The sequence below is a fragment of the Chiloscyllium punctatum genome, chromosome 7 (genome assembly GCF_047496795.1).
Source record: "Chiloscyllium punctatum isolate Juve2018m chromosome 7, sChiPun1.3, whole genome shotgun sequence".
NCBI lineage: Eukaryota > Metazoa > Chordata > Chondrichthyes > Orectolobiformes > Hemiscylliidae > Chiloscyllium > Chiloscyllium punctatum.
In genome coordinates, this window is record NC_092745.1 from 81,039,697 (window position 1) to 81,059,442 (window position 19,746).

General features: G+C 45.9%; 1 protein-coding gene and 1 long non-coding RNA gene across 4 annotated transcripts; one reads left to right on the forward strand and one right to left on the reverse strand.

Moving 5' to 3' along the window:
* Positions 1-309: 309 nt before the first annotated feature.
* Positions 310-6,125, reverse strand: LOC140479864 (uncharacterized). The gene is made up of 3 exons (XR_011961145.1): positions 5,973-6,125; positions 5,098-5,193; positions 310-492 (listed from the first exon to the last, which is right to left on the reverse strand). It is a non-coding gene; the product is annotated as an uncharacterized lncRNA (long non-coding RNA).
* On the forward strand, positions 5,816-18,528 carry czib (CXXC motif containing zinc binding protein). Of its 3 annotated transcripts, none has more exons than XM_072574183.1 (8): positions 5,816-5,889; positions 5,983-6,066; positions 10,800-10,856; positions 11,051-11,132; positions 14,239-14,270; positions 14,468-14,549; positions 18,096-18,161; positions 18,273-18,528. In XM_072574183.1, exons 1-7 carry the CDS (start codon positions 5,884-5,886, stop codon positions 18,140-18,142), a joined length of 390 nt encoding a protein of 129 aa, XP_072430284.1. In that variant the 5' UTR covers positions 5,816-5,883; the 3' UTR covers positions 18,143-18,161; positions 18,273-18,528. The 3 variants fall into 3 exon arrangements, with proteins under 3 accessions (XP_072430284.1, XP_072430282.1, XP_072430283.1); XM_072574181.1 differs by having other exon boundaries at positions 14,468-14,545; XM_072574182.1 differs by lacking the exon at positions 14,468-14,549.
* Positions 18,529-19,746: the final 1,218 nt, after the last annotated feature.

Consider the following 19,746-nt stretch of genomic DNA (forward strand, 5'->3'; position numbering starts at 1 on the left):
GCAGTAACAAAGCAATGTCACTTCTAGTCGTAATGTGATGGCAGTGAACGCGTTCTTTGCCGCAGTAGTGACCAATGGGTTTTCTATCAATGTCTTGAATATGGTGAGAAGAATTAAAATTTATATTTTGTTCTGCACTGTTATAATATTTGGCATTCACTTTTTTTTTTCTGTCCTTTTTGACTGTAGAATGAGTGTCATGTAAGGTTGCTTTACGTAAATGAAGATAGATGAGGTGATTTTATTGGGTTCGTGGATTGGATACAATTCATGTTTTGCTACCATGGCCATAAAATGCACATCATTGGGTGAATGATAGTAGACAATGTTTAATGTAAGCAGTCATGAAGATTTCTTACATGATGATGAATTCTTAATCTGGGATACAGTTTACAGAGGTGGTGAATCACAGCCTGCTACTTCATATTATCAAATGGCTGAAAGTAATTCTTGCAGATGCTTGGATGTTGAATAGCTGTAGGAGGTCTAGGCCTGAGGAAATATGAAATTATTGATGTGCCCGTCATAAATGGAAAATATGCGCACAATGTTAAATCTGTGAAGACAAATACGACTCTTCAGGATTCAAGAAATTGTTGTTTTCTATTTAGTGAGGCAATGATTTTCACCAGCAATTTGTTTGGAACATGACAAATTTCACACAAGTTATTTTATGCCCACGTTTTACTAAACTTAGTAAAAATTATTGCTCAATTTATTTTCTGGAGATTTGATTTCATGGGAATAAAGGAAGTGCTGCAATTATGTTAAAGGATATGCAAAAAGCAGGGCTTTTAAAAACCACTCAAGGCTGGCAGCTTTCTGAATTCAGTAGTGCTAATTGAGAGAGAACAACTTGCTTCTGAACTCGTTGACATTGATTCTGTTAGCACTTAAGATGTGTTTAATTTGAAAAATTACAGTTGGATATGATGAGAGGCAGCAGTCTGAAAGTAACAAGCAACATGACCCCAAAAAATGAAACAAACTTTACTGGGAGAAATATTTAACTGGAACTTTTGAATATTCATAGTTTAAATTCAGGAAAGCTTCATTTGTGACTTTTTCCAAAATAAACCATCGTTGTCTTCCTGTACTCCTTTTAATGGGAATTTGAGTGGTTACTTACTAAAGGCATTGAAGTGTTGGTGGTACTAGAATGCCGGTAAATATGTTTTCAATACGATTATTAAATACAGTTCCTTGCAATAGCCATACTTTAAGCAGTTTGAAGGTGTGTGGCTGGCTGTAGTTAACTTTTTGTTGTCTCCTTTTAAGATCTGGCTCGTGTGTTTTGTACATTTCTCATCCTTTTCCAGTGCTTTCCCGTAGTTTCCTCCTGGAGAAAGTGAGGACTGCAGATGCTGGAGATCAGAGCTGAAAATGTGTTGCTGGAAAAGCGCAGCAGGTCAGGCAGTATCCAAGGAGCAGGAGAATCAACGTTTCGGGCATGAGCCCTTCTTCAGGAATGAGGAAAGTGTGCCAAGCAGGCTAAGATAAAAGGAAGGGAGGAGGGACTTGGGGGAGGGGCATTGGAAATGCGATAGGTGGAAGGAGGTCAAGGTGAGGGTGATAGGCTGGAGTGGGGGCGGAGAGGTCAGGAAGAAGATTGCAGGTTAGGAAGGCAGTGCTGAGTTCGAGGGATTTGACTGAGACAAGGTGGGGGGAGGGGAAATGAGGAAACTGGAGAAATCGGAGTTCACCCCTTGTGGTTGGAGGGTTCCTAGGCGGAAGATGAGGCGCTCTTCCTCCAGCCGTCGTGTTGCTATGGTCTGGCGATGGAGGAGTCCAAGGACCTGCATGTCCTTGGGGGAGTGGGAGGGGGAGTTGAAGTGTTGAGCCACGGGGTGGTTGGGTTGGTTGGTCCGGGTGTCCCAGAGGTGTTCTCTGAAACGTTCCGCAAGTAGGCGGCCTGTCTCCCCAATATAGAGGAGGCCACATCAGCTGCAGCGGATGCAGTAAATGATGTGTGTGGAGGTGCAGGTGAATTTGTGGCGGATATGGAAGGATCCCTTGGAGCCTTGGAGGGAAGTAAGGGGGGAGGTGTGGGCGCAAGTTTTGCATTTCTTGCGGTTGCAGGGGAAGGTGCCAGGAGTGGAGGTTCCTCATTCCTGAAGAAGGGCTCATGCCCGAAACGTCGATTCTCCTGCTCCTTGGATGCTGCCTGACCTGCTGTACTTTTAAAGCAACACATTTTCAGCGTAGATTCCTCCTCACTAGAATATTGCTCTGTCACTCTTGACCCAGAGCTTCAGCTGTATTAATAACGTCCACAGCATCCTTTCTCCTTTTCCTTACATTTTTTTTCAATGAGTGGTGTACACAAAGACTATATCACAACAAGGACAGGAGTAAATTGGGAGCATCAGAGGGAAATGTTGGACCAGAGGTAACTGTAGCAGAAGCAAAACTAAAATAAAAGCAAGAGTGTTTGGAATTTGAGATCCAACCATAATGCTTGAAGAAACTTGAATTATATTAACTTTGGTACCCTGTTTGAGAATGTTTTTTAAATTAATTTACGGGATGTGGGTGCCACCAGGTAGGCCAGCATTTATTGCCCATTACTGATTGTCCAGAGGGCAGTTAAGATTCAGCACATGGCTGTTGGGTCTCAAGTCACATGTAGACCAAACCAGGTAAGGATTAGATTACTTACAGTGTGGAAACAGGGCCTTCGGCCCAATAAGTCCACACCGACCCGCCGAAGCGCAACCCACCCATACCCTGACATTTACCCCTTACCTAACACTACGGGCAATTTAGCATAGCCAATTCACCTGACCAGCACATCTTTGGACTGTGGGAGGAAACCAGAGCATCCGAAGGAAACCCACGCACTGCGCTGTTTATGATACAGAAGAGGGGTTCCAAAAATGTTGTAAATAAAGTAAAAGCAAGGAACCAGAAGAATTGATTAAAAATTAATGTCAAGGCAACCAAGACATTGATGATAAGCAGAGAAATAACTCCAAAAGTAAACTTCTAAGTAAATGGATTGGTTCTAGAACAAATGAAAAGATTACATACCTTAGGCAGGTTTCTACAGCCAGGTAATATGAGATCTGAAGGAGAATTAAGATGGCCGAGACTAGCATTTTTAGAATGCTGGACATATTTACACCCAGAAACTGAAGATGAACTTTGGGAAAAGAAGTCTAGGTGTTACGCTTTGTTATCTACGTTATGTAGCTTAGAGACATGGATGACAAACAAACACTTTTGATAAGCTGAGCCCATTTGTGATCTAGACATTTTGTAAAATGTTGTTCATTTCCTATATAGAAAGATTAATGAAGTGCTGGAAATCCTGGAATGAAGAGGAAATTAGTGCTTAAAATCAAAGAGGTAAAATATACAATAGTTGCATCATTAGAACAAAGAGTAAACAGAAACAGTTATTGGAGGGAAGAATCTATAGCAAACATAGTAGAAGGAAACAAAGGAGAATACCGATGATAGACATAATGGTATAAAAAAAAATTTGAGGAAACTCAGCATCTGTGAAGAGAAATGTTAACTCTGTTTTAAGTCCTGTTGCCCTTCTTCAGAACTGCTAGTATCTAAGAAAATGTAGTATTTATGCTGATGATGGGATAGGGTGAGGAATGGGGCAGGGAATAGAGTGGAGTGAATAGGTGGAGACAGAGCTCAGAGATAGAGAAAGGAAAAAAGCTAGTCATAGAGCATAGAAACAGGCTCTTTGGCCCACTATGTCTGTGGTGACCAACAAACCGAAAGACACATCCCATTTTTTGGCACTTGATCCATAGCCTACTAGCTTACCATGCCCCAACATTTTAAATACTCATCCGAATGCTTCTTAAATGTTGTGAGAGTACCTGCTTCCATCTCCCCCCTGCCACCACACAGTCTCAGGCAGCATATTCCATATATCTACCACCCTCTTAGACACATCTGCCATGATCACATTTTGTACACCTCAAAAGATTGATACCTTAGGCAGTTTTCTACAGACGGGTAATATATGAGATCTACCCTCTCTCCGCTCCTCAGCTTTCTCTGCTCCAAGCAAACTAAATACAATCTATCCAGTCACTCCTCATAACTGAGACTTTTCATCTCAGGCAACATACCAATGAATCTCCTCTACAGTATAATTATGTCCTTTGATAGTGATCAGATGGGCCAATGGGCTGAGAGGTGGCAGATGGAGTTTAATTCAGATAAATGCGAGGGGCTGCATTTTGGGAAAGAAAATCCTTGAAAGTGGACTCGCAGGTAGACAGTATAGTAAAGAAGGCATTTGGTATCCTTTCCTTTATTGGTCAGAGTATTGAGTACAGGAGTTGGGAGGTCATGTTGCGGCTGTACAGGACATTGGTTAGGCCACTGTTGGAATATTGCGTGCAATTCTGGTCTTCCTATCGGAAAGAAGTTGTGAAACTTGAAAGGATTCAGAAAAAATTTATAAGGATGCTGCCAGGATTGGAGGATTTGAGCTATAAGGAGAAGCTGAATAGGCTGGGGCTGTTTTCCCTAGAACGTCGGAGGCTGAGGGATGACCTAAGAGGTTTACAAAATTATGAGGGGCATGGATAGGATAAAGTCTTTTACCTGGGGTGGGGGAGTACAGAACTAGAGGGCATAGATTTAGGGCGAGAGGGGAAAGTTATAAAAGAGACCTAAGGGGCGACTTTTTCAAACAGAGGGTGGTACGTGTGTGGAATGAGCTGCCAGAGGAAGTGGTGGAGGCTGGTACAGTTGCAACATTTAAAAGGCATTTGGATGGGTATATGAATAGGAAGGGTTTGGAGGGATATGGGCCAGATGCTGGAATTGGGTTGGGATATCTGGTCGGCATGGACAAGTTGAACCGAAGGGTCTGTTTCCATGCTGTACATCTCTATGATTCTATAACTAGAACTGCACACAATATTCTATCTGTGGCATTACTAATGTTTTATGAAGTTGTGACAATATTTCTTTGCTTTTATATTCAATGCCCTGCCTAATGAAGGCAAGCATCTTGTATGCCTTCTTCACCACCCTGCCTACTTGTGCTGACATCTTCAGGGATCTGAGGACTTGTACACCAAGGTCCCTGCTATTACTCAATACTTACTAGGGACTTACCATTCATTGTGTACATCCTTCCCTTTTTCGTCCTCCCAAAATGTATCGCCTTGCACTTATCTGGATTATACAGACAGAGGGATTGTCAATTGTAATCTGGGAAAGAAAAGCAAGATAAGCGATAATGAGGACCATGATTGATGAATATTGGTTAGAAACATATATAATAGTTTGGATGCAGTTGCACTATCTGGAATATGTACAGGAACGCATGGAGATGCATGGCTGCCAACCTTCTGGCAGGAGGCTAACAGCAAGATGAAAATTAATTTAAATTTTTCAGTGCGCCATTGAACTGGAATCGAATTTAGCTAACCTTGAGAATACACAGAAAGAGGCCATTTGGTCCTCTTTGTGCCATGGTCTACATTATCTTTTCTGGGAACAGTCCCAGTCCTCCATCCAAAGTAAATTGATTGATACTTTTGACATTATTTATGTTTTCCAGTGTCTATACTTTGAAATGCAGGTACAATTGGTACTTTATGTTAATTAGACAAAAAGTTGCTACTGCAACACTGCCAATACAAAGAAATATTTAAAAGCTAAGATTGTGCAATGTAATTTCATTTTTCCCACCAAATTGTTGATAATTCTTCTGTAATCCAAACGTGTTAAGTATATTGCAAACAGGAGTTAACCTGCAGGTATTGCTTTAATAAGCTTGGGCTCCTCGCCCTGTAATATTGCTGCCCGCTGCAGGGGGCGCTATGGCTGCAGAGGGGCGAAGGTCGTGATTACCTTCGTTACGACAAGCCGTAAATTGATTTGTGTGTCGAGGCCAAGATGGTGGTGAGTGACATGTCCGAGTTTTATTTTGAAAGTAGTTTTAGATCCATTGTCCGATGGGTTCCTGATCCTCATGTTTCACTCACCTGTTTACAGAAATTCGGGCTCCAGTTCAAAGCGACTTTGGAGAATATTAGCAACGTGCGGCCGGAGGGAGAGGATTTCCGCTGGTACCTGAAGGTGGAGTTCATCTTCATCAATGTGTCAGTGTGTCTGCAACAGGGAGGCTCAACACTGACTGACACAGCCCCTCACACTGCTGTACTCCCCCTCCCCCAGCCCCTCTCACTGCCGTACTCCCCCCTCCCCCAGCCCCTCTCACTGCTGTACTCCCCCTCCCCCAGCCCCTCTCACTGCTGTACTCCCCCTCCCCCAGCCCCTCACACTGCCGTACTCCCCCTCCCCCAGCCCCTCTCACTGCTGTACTCCCCCTCCCCCAGCCCCTCTCACTGCCGTACTCCCCCTCCCCCAGCCCCTCTCACTGCCGTACTCCCCCTCCCCCAGCCCCTCTCACTGCCGTACTCCCCCTCCCCCAGCCCCTCTCACTGCCGTACTCCCCCTCCCCCAGCCCCTCACACTGCCGTACTCCCCCTCCCCCAGCCCCTCTCACTGCCGTACTCCCCCTCCCCCAGCCCCTCTCACTGCTGTACGCACCCTCCCCAGCCCCTCTCACTGCTGTACGCACCCTCCCCCAGACCCTCACACTGCCGTACTCCCCCTCCCCCAGCCCCTCTCACTGCCGTACTCCCCCTCCCCCAGCCCCTCTCACTGCTGTACGCACCCTCCCCCAGCCCCTCTCACTGCTGTCCGCCCCCTCCCCCAGCCCCTCACACTGCTGTCCGCCCCCTCCCCCAGCCCCTCTCACTGCTGTCCGCACCCTCCCCCAGCCCCTCACACTGCTGTACACACCCTCCCCCAGCCCCTCACACTGCTGTACTCCCCTCCCCAGCCCCTCTCACTGCCGTACTCCCCCTCCCCCAGCCCCTCTCACTGCCGTACTCCCCCTCCCCCAGCCCTTCACACTGCCGTACTGCCCCTCACACTGCTGTACTCCCCCTCCCCCAGCCCCTCACACTGCCGTACTCCCCCTCCCCCAGCCCCTCACACTGCCGTACTCCCCCTCCCCCAGCCCCTCACACTGCTGTACTCCCCCTCCCCCAGCCCCTCACACTGCTGTCCGCACCCTCCCCCAGCCCCTCTCACTGCTGTACTCCCCCTCCCCCAGCCCCTCTCACTGCTGTACTCCCCCTCCCCCAGCCCCTCTCACTGCTGTACTCCCCCTCCCCCAGCCCCTCTCACTGCTGTACTCCCCCTCCCCCAGCCCCTCACACTGCTGTACTCCCCCTCCCCCAGCCCCTCACACTGCTGTACTCCCCCTCCCCCAGCCCCTCTCACTGCTGTCCGCACCCTCCCCCAGCCCCTCTCACTGCTGTACTCCCCCTCCCCCAGCCCCTCTCACTGCTGTACTCCCCCTCCCCAGCCCCTCTCACTGCTGTACTCCCCCTCCCCCAGCCCCTCTCACTGCTGTACACACCCTCCCCCAGCCCCCTCACTGCTGTACACACCCTCCCCCAGCCCCTCTCACTGCCGTACACACCCTCCCCCAGCCCCTCTCACTGCCGTACACACCCTCCCCCAGCCCCTCTCACTGCCGTACTCCCCCTCCCCCAGCCCCCCTCACTGCTGTCCGCACCCTCCCCCAGCCCCTCTCACTGCTGTACTCCCCCAGCCCCTCTCACTGCCGTACTCCCCCCTCCCCCAGCCCCTCACACTGCTGTACTCCCCCTCCCCCAGCCCCTCACACTGCTGTACTCCCACTCCCCCAGCCCCTTACTGCTGTCCGCACCCTCCCCCAGCCCCTCTCACTGCTGTACTCCCCCTCCCCAGCCCCTCTCACTGCTGTACTCCCCCTCCCCCAGCCCCTCTCACTGCTGTCCGCACCCTCCCCCAGCCCCTCACACTGCTGTCCGCACCCTCCCAGCCCCTCACTGCTGTACTCCTCCCAGCCCTCTCACTGCTGTACTCCCCCTCCCCAGCCCCTCTCACTGCTGTACTCCCCTCCCCAGCCCCTCTCACTGCTGTACTCCCCCTCCCCCAGCCCCTCTCACTGCTGTACTCCCCCTCCCCCAGCCCCTCTCACTGCTGTCCGCACCCTCCCCCAGCCCCTCACACTGCTGTCCGCACCCTCCCCCAGCCCCTCTCACTGCTGTACTCCCCTCCCCCAGCCCCTCTCACTGCTGTACTCCCCCTCCCCCAGCCCCTCTCACTGCTGTACTCCCCCTCCCCCAGCCCCTCTCACTGCTGTACTCCCCCTCCCCCAGCCCCTCTCACTGCTGTACTCCCCCTCCCCCAGCCCCTCTCACTGCTGTACTCCCCCTCCCCCAGCCCCTCTCACTGCTGTACTCCCCCTCCCCCAGCCCCTCTCACTGCTGTACTCCCCCTCCCCCAGCCCCTCTCACTGCTGTACTCCCCCTCCCCCAGCCCCTCACACTGCTGTACACCCCCTCCCCCAGCCCCTCACACTGCTGTACACACCCTCCCCAGCCCCCCTCACTGCTGTCCGCACCCTCCCCCAGCCCCTCTCACTGCCGTACACACCCTCCCCCAGCCCCTCTCACTGCCGTACACACCCTCCCCCAGCCCCTCTCACTGCTGTCCGCACCCTCCCCCAGCCCCTCTCACTGCTGTACACACCCTCCCCCAGCCCCTCTCACTGCTGTACTCCCCCTCCCCCAGCCCCTCACACTGCTGTACACACCCTCCCCCAGCCCCTCTCACTGCTGTACACACCCTCCCCAGCCCCTCTCACTGCTGTACACACCCTCCCCCAGCCCCTCACACTGCTGTACTCCCCCCTCCCCCAGCCCCTCACTGCTGTACACACCCTCCCCCAGCCCCTCTCACTGCTGTACACACCCTCCCCCAGCCCCTCTCACTGCTGTACTCCCCCTCCCCCAGCCCCTCACACTGCTGTACTCCCCCTCCCCCAGACCCTCTCACTGCCGTCCGCACCCTCCCCCAGCCCCTCTCACTGCCGTCCGCACCCTCCCCCAGCCCCTCTCACTGCCGTCCGCACCCTCCCCCAGCCCCTCTCACTGCCGTCCGCACCCTCCCCCAGCCCCTCTCACTGCTGTCCGCACCCTCCCCCAGCCCCTCTCACTGCTGTCCGCACCCTCCCCCAGCCCCTCTCACTGCTGTCCGCACCCTCCCCAGCCCCTCTCACTGCCGTCCGCACCCTCCCCCAGCCCCTCTCACTGCCGTCCGCACCCTCCCCCAGCCCTTCTCACTGCCGTACTCCCCCTCCCCCAGCCCCTCACACTGCCGTACTCCCCCTCCCCCAGCCCCTCACACTGCCGTACTCCCCCTCCCCCAGCCCCTCACACTGCCGTACTCCCCCTCCCCCAGCCCCTCTCACTGCCGTACTCCCCCTCCCCCAGCCCCTCACACTGCCGTACTCCCCCTCCCCCAGCCCCTCTCACTGCCGTCCGCACCCTCCCCCAGCCCCTCTCACTGCCGTACTCCCCCTCCCCCAGCCCCTCTCACTGCCGTACTCCCCCTCCCCCAGCCCCTCTCGCCGCCGTACTCCCCTCCCCCAGCCCCTCTCGCCGCCGTACGCCCCCTCCCCCAGCCCCTCTCGCCGCCGTACGCCCCCTCCCCCAGCCCCTCGCGCCGCCGTACGCCCCCTCCCCCAGCCCCTCGCGCCGCCGTACGCCCCCTCCCCCAGCCCCTCGCGCCGCCGTACGCCCCCTCCCCCAGCCCCTCGCGCCGCCGTACGCCCCCTCCCCCAGCCCCTCGCGCTTCCCTACGCCCCTCCCCAGCCCCTCGCGCTTCCCTACGCCCCCTCGCGCTGCCGTACGCGCACCCTCCCACACCTCATACTGCTCCATGCACCCCTCCACAGCCCCTCTCGCTGCTCCCCGCAGTCTCCCACAGCCCCTCTCATTGCCCATCGCACTGCTCTCAGCAACCTCCCACAGCCCTAAATAACCTCCCACTGTCCTATACAAACCCATACTGCTGTACTCTTGCTCCCACAGCTCATTACACTGCTATACACATCAGTCCATTCAACAGCTTAACATGCTGCTCTGCTGAAACGTTCACAATCCATCATATTGCTCTTCTCAATATCCCACAGCTCAAGCTGCTGTACTCATGTTCCACAGCCCATTATACTGCTCTGACAAAACCCGCACAGATTAGTTGCTCTACTCGAGCCTCACAACTCAACAAATCACTCTTCACAAACCCAATATTCTACAGACTAACTTGTCTACTCAAATCCTTGTAGATTATCACATATCTACTGAATCCCTCAGATACTGGATTAGTGGTGTTTGTTGGATGCTGCCTGAACTGCTGTGCTCTTCCAGCACCACTAATCCAGTATTTGGTTTTCAGCATCTACAGTCATTGTTTTTACCTTGAATCCCCCAGAGCCCACCGCACTGCTCAACTTAAAGCTCAGTTGTACATCGTACTGTTCTACTTGTAGTTTATCATACTCTACTGAATTCCTCTCATCTCATCATTGTGATTTAGTCTACCGCAAAGCATATCAAACTTGATGTATTAGATCTGAAATATTATAACTTTATTCTTTCAATATTTACCACCAGACCTACTGGGTATTTGCAATGTTTTCTGTTTATATTTTTGTGTTTTTTGAACCTGTTCAGTGTTGTATGAAATGTAAATCTGAACAATCACTTAAAATAATTTCTCAACACTGTTTGTCTCATTACCACTGCAATTCTTGTAGCAAAGTTGTTCCTACAATGGTTTTATTTAAGGGCACAAACTTTCTAAGCATGTCTTAATCCTAAACTACTGAGTGGTTCTAGTTGTGGCTATAGCATAAACAGTGTCTGACTCACAAACATTTAATTAATTTCTGTATGCTTTTATGTTAGTTGAAGTGTCAGAATTGTGGAGAGGTGTCTGATAAATGGCAGTATATCACATTAATGGTGAGTCCTATTTTGTTGTTTTTTCTTTTAACTCAATAAAACAATAAATCATGTAGCGCTCTATGTATTTGGTCATTGGACCATGTTTGGTCAGCATGCTGTTTGAAAAGTTAAATCCTGACATGAGTCCCCCAACCTGCTACATTTAATATTTTTAAAGGTGCCACATAAATGCAAGTTGTTGTTTTGTGCAGAACAGTGCCCCACTCAAAGGTGGGAGAGGAAGTGCCAGTATGATACAGAAGTGCAAGCTGTGTTCAAGAGAGAATTCCATTGGTAGGTGATTTACAGAGGAATCTTAATCTGTTTCAATGATTAATGTTTTATTACATTGCATTTTTGTAATTTCTTTTCACATTGTTTAAATCATCCTTTTTGGGAAGAGATTAATTTTAGCAATAGCAACAACTGTACAAGCAGTTAGAAAGTTATGAAGTCATAGAGATGTACAGCACGGAAATAGACCTTTCAGTCCAACTTGTCAATTCCGACCAGATTTCCCAACCCAATCTAGTCCCACCTGCCAACGCCTGGCCCATCCCTCCAAACCCTTCCTATTCATAAATCTGTCCAGATGCCTTTTAAGTATTGCAATTGTACCGCCGCAACGTGACCTCCCAACTCCTGTACTCAAAACTCTGCCCACTCAAGGAAAAGATACAAACGCCGCCTTCACTATACTGCCTACCTGCAACTCCACTTTCAAGGAGCTATGAACAAGGTCTCTTTGTTCAGCAACACTCTCTAGGACCTTACCATTAAGTGTATAAGCACTGCTGAAATTTGCTTTCCCAAAATGCAGCACGTCGCATTTATCTGGATTAGATTAGATTACTTAGTGTGGAAACAGGCCCTTCGGCCAAACAAGTCCACACTGACCCTCTGAAGAGCAACCCACCCAGATCCATTCCCCTACATTTACCCCTTCATCTAACACTACAGGCAATTTAGCATGGCCAATTCACCTAACCTGCACATCTTCTGCCACTTCTCAGCCCATTGGCCCATCTGATCAAGATCCCGTTGTAATCTGAGATAACCTTTGCTGTCCACTACACTTCCAATTTTGATGTCATCTGCAAACTTACTAAATCATTAGTAAGCCAGGTGGGTTTTTTCTAAACAATGGTTTCATGGTCATCAGTAGATTCTTACTTCCAGATTTTAGATTATTCAATTCAAATTCCACAATCTGCCCTAGTTGGATTTGAAACTGGGTTCCCAGATCTTTAGCTGAGTTTTTGGATTAATAGTCGAGCAGTAATACCACCAGACCATCAGCTCCCCGATCAGAAGCAGTTCTACATGTGATGACAGTAATAATGTTTTGAAATCATTTGTTTTGTAATGTGAAGTCAGAGTACATGGACAAGCACTGAAACAATTAGCAGCGTATAAGATTGTGAAGCTAGATTATTTAAAGTTGCAACCATAATATTTAAATATTTGGTAGCAGCTTGCAGCTAGGGCAGGATTTGATGCATTAAACCATTTGATGCATAACAGTGGGTTTAGCCTACCTGTGTTCTGAGTAGTGATCAATAATGTCCCATACTTAACCTCTGAGGGTGGTATGAAGTTCTATCTCTCAAAACCAATGAATTATTTGTATTGCTACAAGAAATGAAGTGTCTTATCAATGGTTTAAAAATGATTTGAGAACAAAATACTAATTTTGATATGATCTTCATAGAAATGTAATAACTATCAGTTACATATAATCTTTTGCAATGTCTGCTGCTAGGGAACAAATAACCAACTATTTTTAGAGTATACTCAGTGTTGCTCTACTTAGAGTCATAGAGCTGTGCAGCATGGAAACAGACCTTTCGGTCCAACTTGTCCATGCTGACAACATATCCTAAATTAATCGAGTCCCATTAGCCAGTATTTGGCCCATAACCTTCAAAACCCTTCCTACTTCTACACCTATCCAGATGCCTTTTAAATGTTGTTATTCTACCAGCCTCCACCACTTCTTCCGGCAGCTCATTCCATACATGCACCACCCTCTGCATGTAAACATTGCTCCTTAGGTTCCTTTTAAATCTTTCCCCTCTCACCTTAAACCTATGCCTCTAGTTTTGGACTCTACCACCCCAGGGAAAAGACCTTGTCTATTTACCATATCCATACCCCTCATTATTTTATAAACCTTTATAAAGTCACCCCTCAGCCTCTGATGCTCAAGGGAAAATAGCCCCAGCCAATTCAGCCTCCCTCTATAGCTGAAACCTTCCAACCCTGGCAGCATCCTTGTAAATCTTTATTGAACCCTTTCAAGTTTCACAACATCCTTCTTATAACAAGGAGACCAGAACTGCATGCAGTATTCCAAAAATGACCTAATCAACCACAACATGACTTCCTAACTCCTAAACTGAATGCACTGACCAATAAAGGCAAGCATATCAATGTCCACGTGGGACTCCACTTTCAGGGAATTATGAACCTGCACTCCAAGGTCTTTGTTCAGCAACACACCCCAGATCTTACCATTAAGTGTATAAGTTCTGCCCTGATTTGTCTTTCCAAACTGTAGCACCTCACATTTATCTAAACCTCTTGAGGAAACAGCAAATGTTGTATCAGGATGTCACTGACATCAGTTTTGGAAGCATGATGATCTGTCCTCAGCATCTATTTCAATCGTTGATACTACTTGCTGTTAAAAGAGATTTCCTTCATATACACAGTCAGTACTAGCTAAGTGTTTAACATAACTCTAGTCCTTTTCAATATGCTAAAATATCCTGAGACAGAATCAGATTGTTCATAACCACTGTACTATTTCACCCTGATCCAATATATCATGTCCATCATAAAGACTGTTATTTCTACCCTGCATTATCTTCTTTGTCTCAGTGCACTTTGTGTTCAACCTGTCATCTATGCTTTTCCACTGGCATTTCTCTGTGACATCTAAATTGTATTTATTTGCGAGTTCTCATGAGCGTCCTGGCAGTGATGAGCAATAGTGCAGAGCAGAATGATGTTGTGGCCTCACAACTACTATTACTCTGGCAGTCACAATAGCTGCAATCTGACCATCAAGTATGCAGTTTGGTAATTGTTTATTTAAAGTCTACTGCTGCAGACTCTAGTATTCATCCTTTAGTTGAAGTAAAATATTAATTATCCTGAACAAAAAGCAAAAGCTCCACTAATTATGGATATTGCCCATTATTTTGTTCAAATATTTGAAGCTACCGAATTATCTAGCAGTTCAGTGCAGACTGATATTTAAAACCAATGTTATAGCTGTTACGGCATGTAGTTGACTTTTTAGCAGTGGTTGATTTGACAGTTTCAATGGTAGTGATTAAAATATTAATTTTATTTGAATGTTAAATCCTTGATATGTGGTTCTGCATTTTTTTAGATATTCTGAAGGACACAATGAAGCCTTACAATGTAAGTTGCCTTATGAAGTGTTACCTCCTCTGTGCTGTTGTAAGCTTGTTTCATTCAGCAGGTACTTGGTCCATTCATTCATCTGCAGTGTTCCTGAAAAGAAATCTTATATACCAGTAGAAACAAGCAAATGTATTTATTTACAAAATGATGCTGCAAATGTTGTGTTAATCAGGCTCTATTTCTTTTGTACTAAGGCTGATGACAGTGAAAAGTTTAAAACTATAGTACACTTTGAGTGTCGAGGATTAGAACCAGTGGACTTTCAACCACAAGTAAGTAAGTTACTGACTTGCTAGTCTAGATTATGACATTGTCCTGACATATTCAATTGGGGACATTCCCATATTACAAATTAATTTAGCTTCTCTTCCCTGCAGTGATTCCACTGCTGCTGTGTTTGCACCAAACTTCTTATCTTGTATAAACCCTCCTTCCATATTCATGGACCCTCACCCACAATCCTTTCATTTCCCATAGCAGGCCCCACTTTCATGAGCTCAGTTACTAACAAGCTCATCTGTAATAACTTCCATGCTTTGCTTACCACCCACATTCTTCCATGACCTCATAATCTGCAGTTTTTAAATTCTAACTTTGCTGTCACATTTGCCACAATATTTCTGCAGCCATTGGGTTTTTTTTTTCATCCACTCCTCACTTCTATCTTTGATACATTTTCCCAGCAAAACTTTACCCTCACTTATTGTGGTCTTTCCCCCTGCAGTGACCCACTCCAAAATGTGAAGATATTTAAAGAGATGAGATTGTAAATTACAGAAGCACTGGTAATGATCTTTACATTTCCCCTGGACTCGGGGGGGTCTTGCTCGACTATAGGAGAATTGCAAATCTAATACAGATATTCAAAACGTGTTGTAAAGAAAAGGCCAGTAATTACAGACTAGTCAGTTTGACTTCAGTGGTGTGGACACTATTGAAACAAATTATTCAGAATAGTTTAATTAGACACATGGAAAATATGGGTAAGTTAGGAAGAATCAGGCAGATTTCTTCAGGGAAAATAATATTTAGCTAACTTGAGTATTTTTTAAAGAACTAGCAAAGACGGTTGAGGAGAGTAATGCCGTTGATTTGGTGTACAGGAACTTGGAAAAAGCATTGATACTGTGTTGTGTTAGGTAATCAACTTGTGAGAAATCGTATTACTTAGGAATAAATGCAACAATTGCAATATGGATGCAAATTAGCTGAGGAACAGGAAACAAAGAGCAATGGTTAAAGATGTTTCTCGGGCTGAAGTAATGCAGTTCCCCAGGGATCTAGTTTGAACCCCTGCTTTACGTGATTATATATACATGTATTAGATCTTTACATATAGGGGCAATTTCCACACTTCAATCATCCAAAACTTGGAAGCATGATAAATTGTGAAGAGAACAGTGTAGAACTATAAAAGGACATTGACAAATTGGTAGAGTGGGCAGGTCGATGGCAAATGATGTTCAGTACAGAGAAGTAGGAGGTAAGACATTCTGATAGAAGGAACGGGAGGTAAGATTAAAAGTAAAGGGCATTACCTTAGTGTGCAAGAGTAGACAAATCTGGTTATATACGTGCACAAAGCACTGAAGGTTGAAGAATAGATAGAGCAAGCAGTTAATAAATACACGCTAGCAAAGTCAGCAGGTCCAGCAGCATCTGGAGAAAGGGAAACAGAGTTAATGTTTCAGGTTCAGTATGACTCCTCTTTGAAACTAAGGAGTTAGACTGAACTCCTCCTCTCTCCACAGATTCTGCCAGACCTGCTGGGAGTATATTTGTATTTCAGATTTCCAACACCTGAAGTATTTTGAGTTCAGTACATGCAGTGTCCTAGGCTTTATTTACAGTGGTATAAAATGCAGGAGCAAGGAGACTGTGCTGAACTCAAATAACATTAGTACAGACCTCAGTTCAAGTATTGTGTACAGTTCTAAGTACTACACTTCAGGAAGTTGTGAATACAATTGGAAGTGTGCAGAATAGGTATACAAGAATGATCCAAGGGGTGAAGATAGATTGAAGTTCTGACTGTTCTCCTTAGAGATGAGAAGTTTGAGAAGATTTAGAGTCAAAGAGATGTACAGCACGGAAACAGACCTTTCAGTCCAACTCATCTATGCTGACAGATATCCTAACCTAATCTAGTCCCATTTGCCAGCGCTTGGCCCATATCCCTCTAAACCCTTCCTATTCACATACCCATGCAGATGCCTTTTAAGTGCTGTATTTGTACCAGCCTCCTCCACTTCCTCTGGCAACTCATTCCATATGCGCAACACCCTCTGTGTGAAAAAGTTAAGTCCCTTTTATATTTTCCCCCTCTCCCTAACCTATGCCCTCGAGTTCTGGACTCCCCCACCCCAGGGATAAGACCTTGTCTATTTATCCTATCCATGCCCTTCATGATCTTTTTCTATTGAAGTTTTGAAAGTCATGAAGGGGCTGCGCAGAGTATGTATGGAGAAACTTTTTTTTTAATGAGAGGATGCTGATTTGCAAAAGGTGCAAATGTGATGTGAGAAAAAGCTTTTTCACAGTGAGTATTTAGCATCTGGAACCCATTGCCAGGAAGTATGGTGAAAGCAGGTTCAATTGAGGCATTCAGGAGTATATTATATGATAATTTAACTAGAAACAATATTGAGGATTATGAAGGAATAAATCAGGAAAATAGCTCTAAGCCATAATGCTAATTCAGAGATCTGGTGCAGACACAGTGGGTCAGGCAGCCTCATTCTGCACCGTAATAATTCTGTGATCTTCACTTCTTTAAGTCTAAGGACCAAAGACTTTGAACACACCTGTCATGTTTAACCATCTGTTACTGGATCAATTTGGGCCTTTTTAATTTCAATGCTAAATCTGTATTGAACTTGATTAGATCACACTACATACGGATCTGGTTGCAATATTATGAAAAAGTTTGAGGCACTGGAGAGGATGCAGATTAGATTCACATTCCTGATAATAAAAATACCTGAGTAGACGTAAAAATTGAGAGACTGGGTCTCTCTTCTCTCAAAATACCTGAGGGGTGAACTTGAAAACTTTTTAAAATATGTAATATTTTGTTGCAAGGCATATTGAGAGAATATTTCCAATCAAGGAAGAACATAATCTAAGACAGTCAGGCTGAGAAAGTCATCAAGAAATCCAATAGACAATTCAAAAATAGCTCTGTATCCAGGGTGTTGTGAGAATGTGGAACTCTCCATCACAGGAATGGTATAAACAAGCAGAATAATTTAAGGGGAGTTAAATTAGCAAATTAGTGTGAAGAGAACAAAGGGTTACATTGATATTGGATGAGGAGGGAAGAGGCTTGAGTGGAGTGTAAATAGGTGAATGATCTGTTACATTATATCCTATGTAAGATTTTGATTAGAAATTTTAAAACAACACTTTTGTTTTAGTGACATGTTTTAAAAATCCAATCATTCTCATCCCTTTTCTTTTTGCCTTGTGTCCGATTTGCCATTATATTAATATTGTAACTTGCAATGCCTGGTTCAAATTCTATGCTCCTGATTCATGATTCTTTAAATCTGGTTGGTTAATTCTCTCTCTCTCTCTTGCCCTATTCTCTCTCACCCTGGATAGAATGCTGCACCAAAATATCTCTCTAGTCATGGAAATTTCCAATGCAAAATTTGTAAGAAAGTTCAGTCAAGTGCAAATGTAATAATTGGCTGGTGCAATGAAAATGAAAGCTGCATCATTGACATTGATCATTTGCCCCAGTAAAATAAAAGCTGAAAGTTCAGTTAGTGCAATGAAGTGTTGTTCAGCTGCTTACTAAGGTTCATCCTATGCTTTTAGGCTGGATTTGCTGCAGAAGGGGCAGAGTCTGGAACAAAATTTTGTGAGATTAATCTGCTGGAAAAGGTGAGCTAGCTACACACTCTTCTTTTGAAACTGGATCTGATAAAAAGTAGAAAAGGTATAAATTGGACTTGCTGAACAATTATCTGAAATAACTTGTTTTATCTTGGTTAGGATTGGAATGATTATGATGAGAAAATTCAGGAATCTGTGGGAATCTATGAAGTCACTCATCAGTTTGTTAAAATCTGAACTGGACTCTGACAGACATTTAACAGCTAAGGATTCTCTCACACTCAAATGAACTGAAGCAGAGAAGTAAAAACACCACAATTTCATCTGGCATATACTTACCAGTGAACCAGTTCATCCTCATCTATCAAGTCAAAGTTTAATTATGTTTAATAAAAATTAACACTGGCCAGCTGAATTAGCATTGATGTAGGTTTCATCAGTCCTGTTCATCTATGGAAGATAACTTTTGGTTCACATGTCTGAACATGCTTCTAGCTCCTTAGCAGTGAGCTTACCAGCAGCATGCCTGCATATCAAGTTACAAAGCATTTTTCAAGGACCTAACACTTGATGCTGAAAGATTTATTTGTTAAGATAAATTAGATAATGTACTTTATTTCTTTTTTTGTTCATCCATGAGCCAATCATGTAGACAGACAAGATCTGGCAAGTATCATTCATGCCACACAAATGCTGAACAATGACCATCTCCAATTAGAGCAATCTAACCACTGCTCCTTGACATTCACTGATGTTACCATCATTGAAACCTACACTGTCAACCTCCTTGGGGTGACCATTGACCATAATCTGCCACATAAACACAGCGGCTACAAGAGGCTGGGAATACTGTGAGAGTAGAATACTCCTGACTCCCCAAAGCCGGTCTACAAGAGACAAGTCAGAAGTGTGATGAAATACTTTCCACTTGCCTGAATGGGTACAGCTCCAACAATATTCAAGAAGCTTGACACCATTCAGGACAAAGCAACCTGTTTGACTGGCATCACATTCACTCCCTCCACCACTGACTCTCAGTAGTAGATGTAAATCTGCAAGATGCACTGCAGGGATTCACCGAAGATCCTTAAACAGCACCTTCCAAACTCACCACTTCCATTTAGAAGGACAAGGGTAGAGGATTGCTGGGAATATAGTCTGCAAGATCCCCTCAAAGCTACCCACCATCCTGAATTAGAAATATATCCATGTTCCTTCAGTGCTATTGTGTCAAAATTCTGCATTTTCCTCCCTAAAACCATTGTGGATCAACCTACAACACATGAATTACAGCAGTTTAAGAAAGCAGCTAGCCCCCTACCCTCTCAAAGGCAACAAATACTAGCCTCCCAGTGACACCTACATTCCAGAAATGTAGGAAAAGATGCACATTAGCCAATCAAGCTGAGGACAGTAAGGGAACAGTTGATGTCTCCCACTGGACCATAGACACGTTCTCAGAGATGACTGCTGATGATTTAACCCGAGGGTCACCAGGCCTCCAGTGAGGGAAGTGGTTAAGATGGAAAGTCCTTCTGGAAGCCTCAGTTGGTGCTGGAACTGAAAACCCACACTGTTGGCATTACTCTACATTGCAAACCAACTGTCCAGTCAACTGAGCTAACCCAAAATT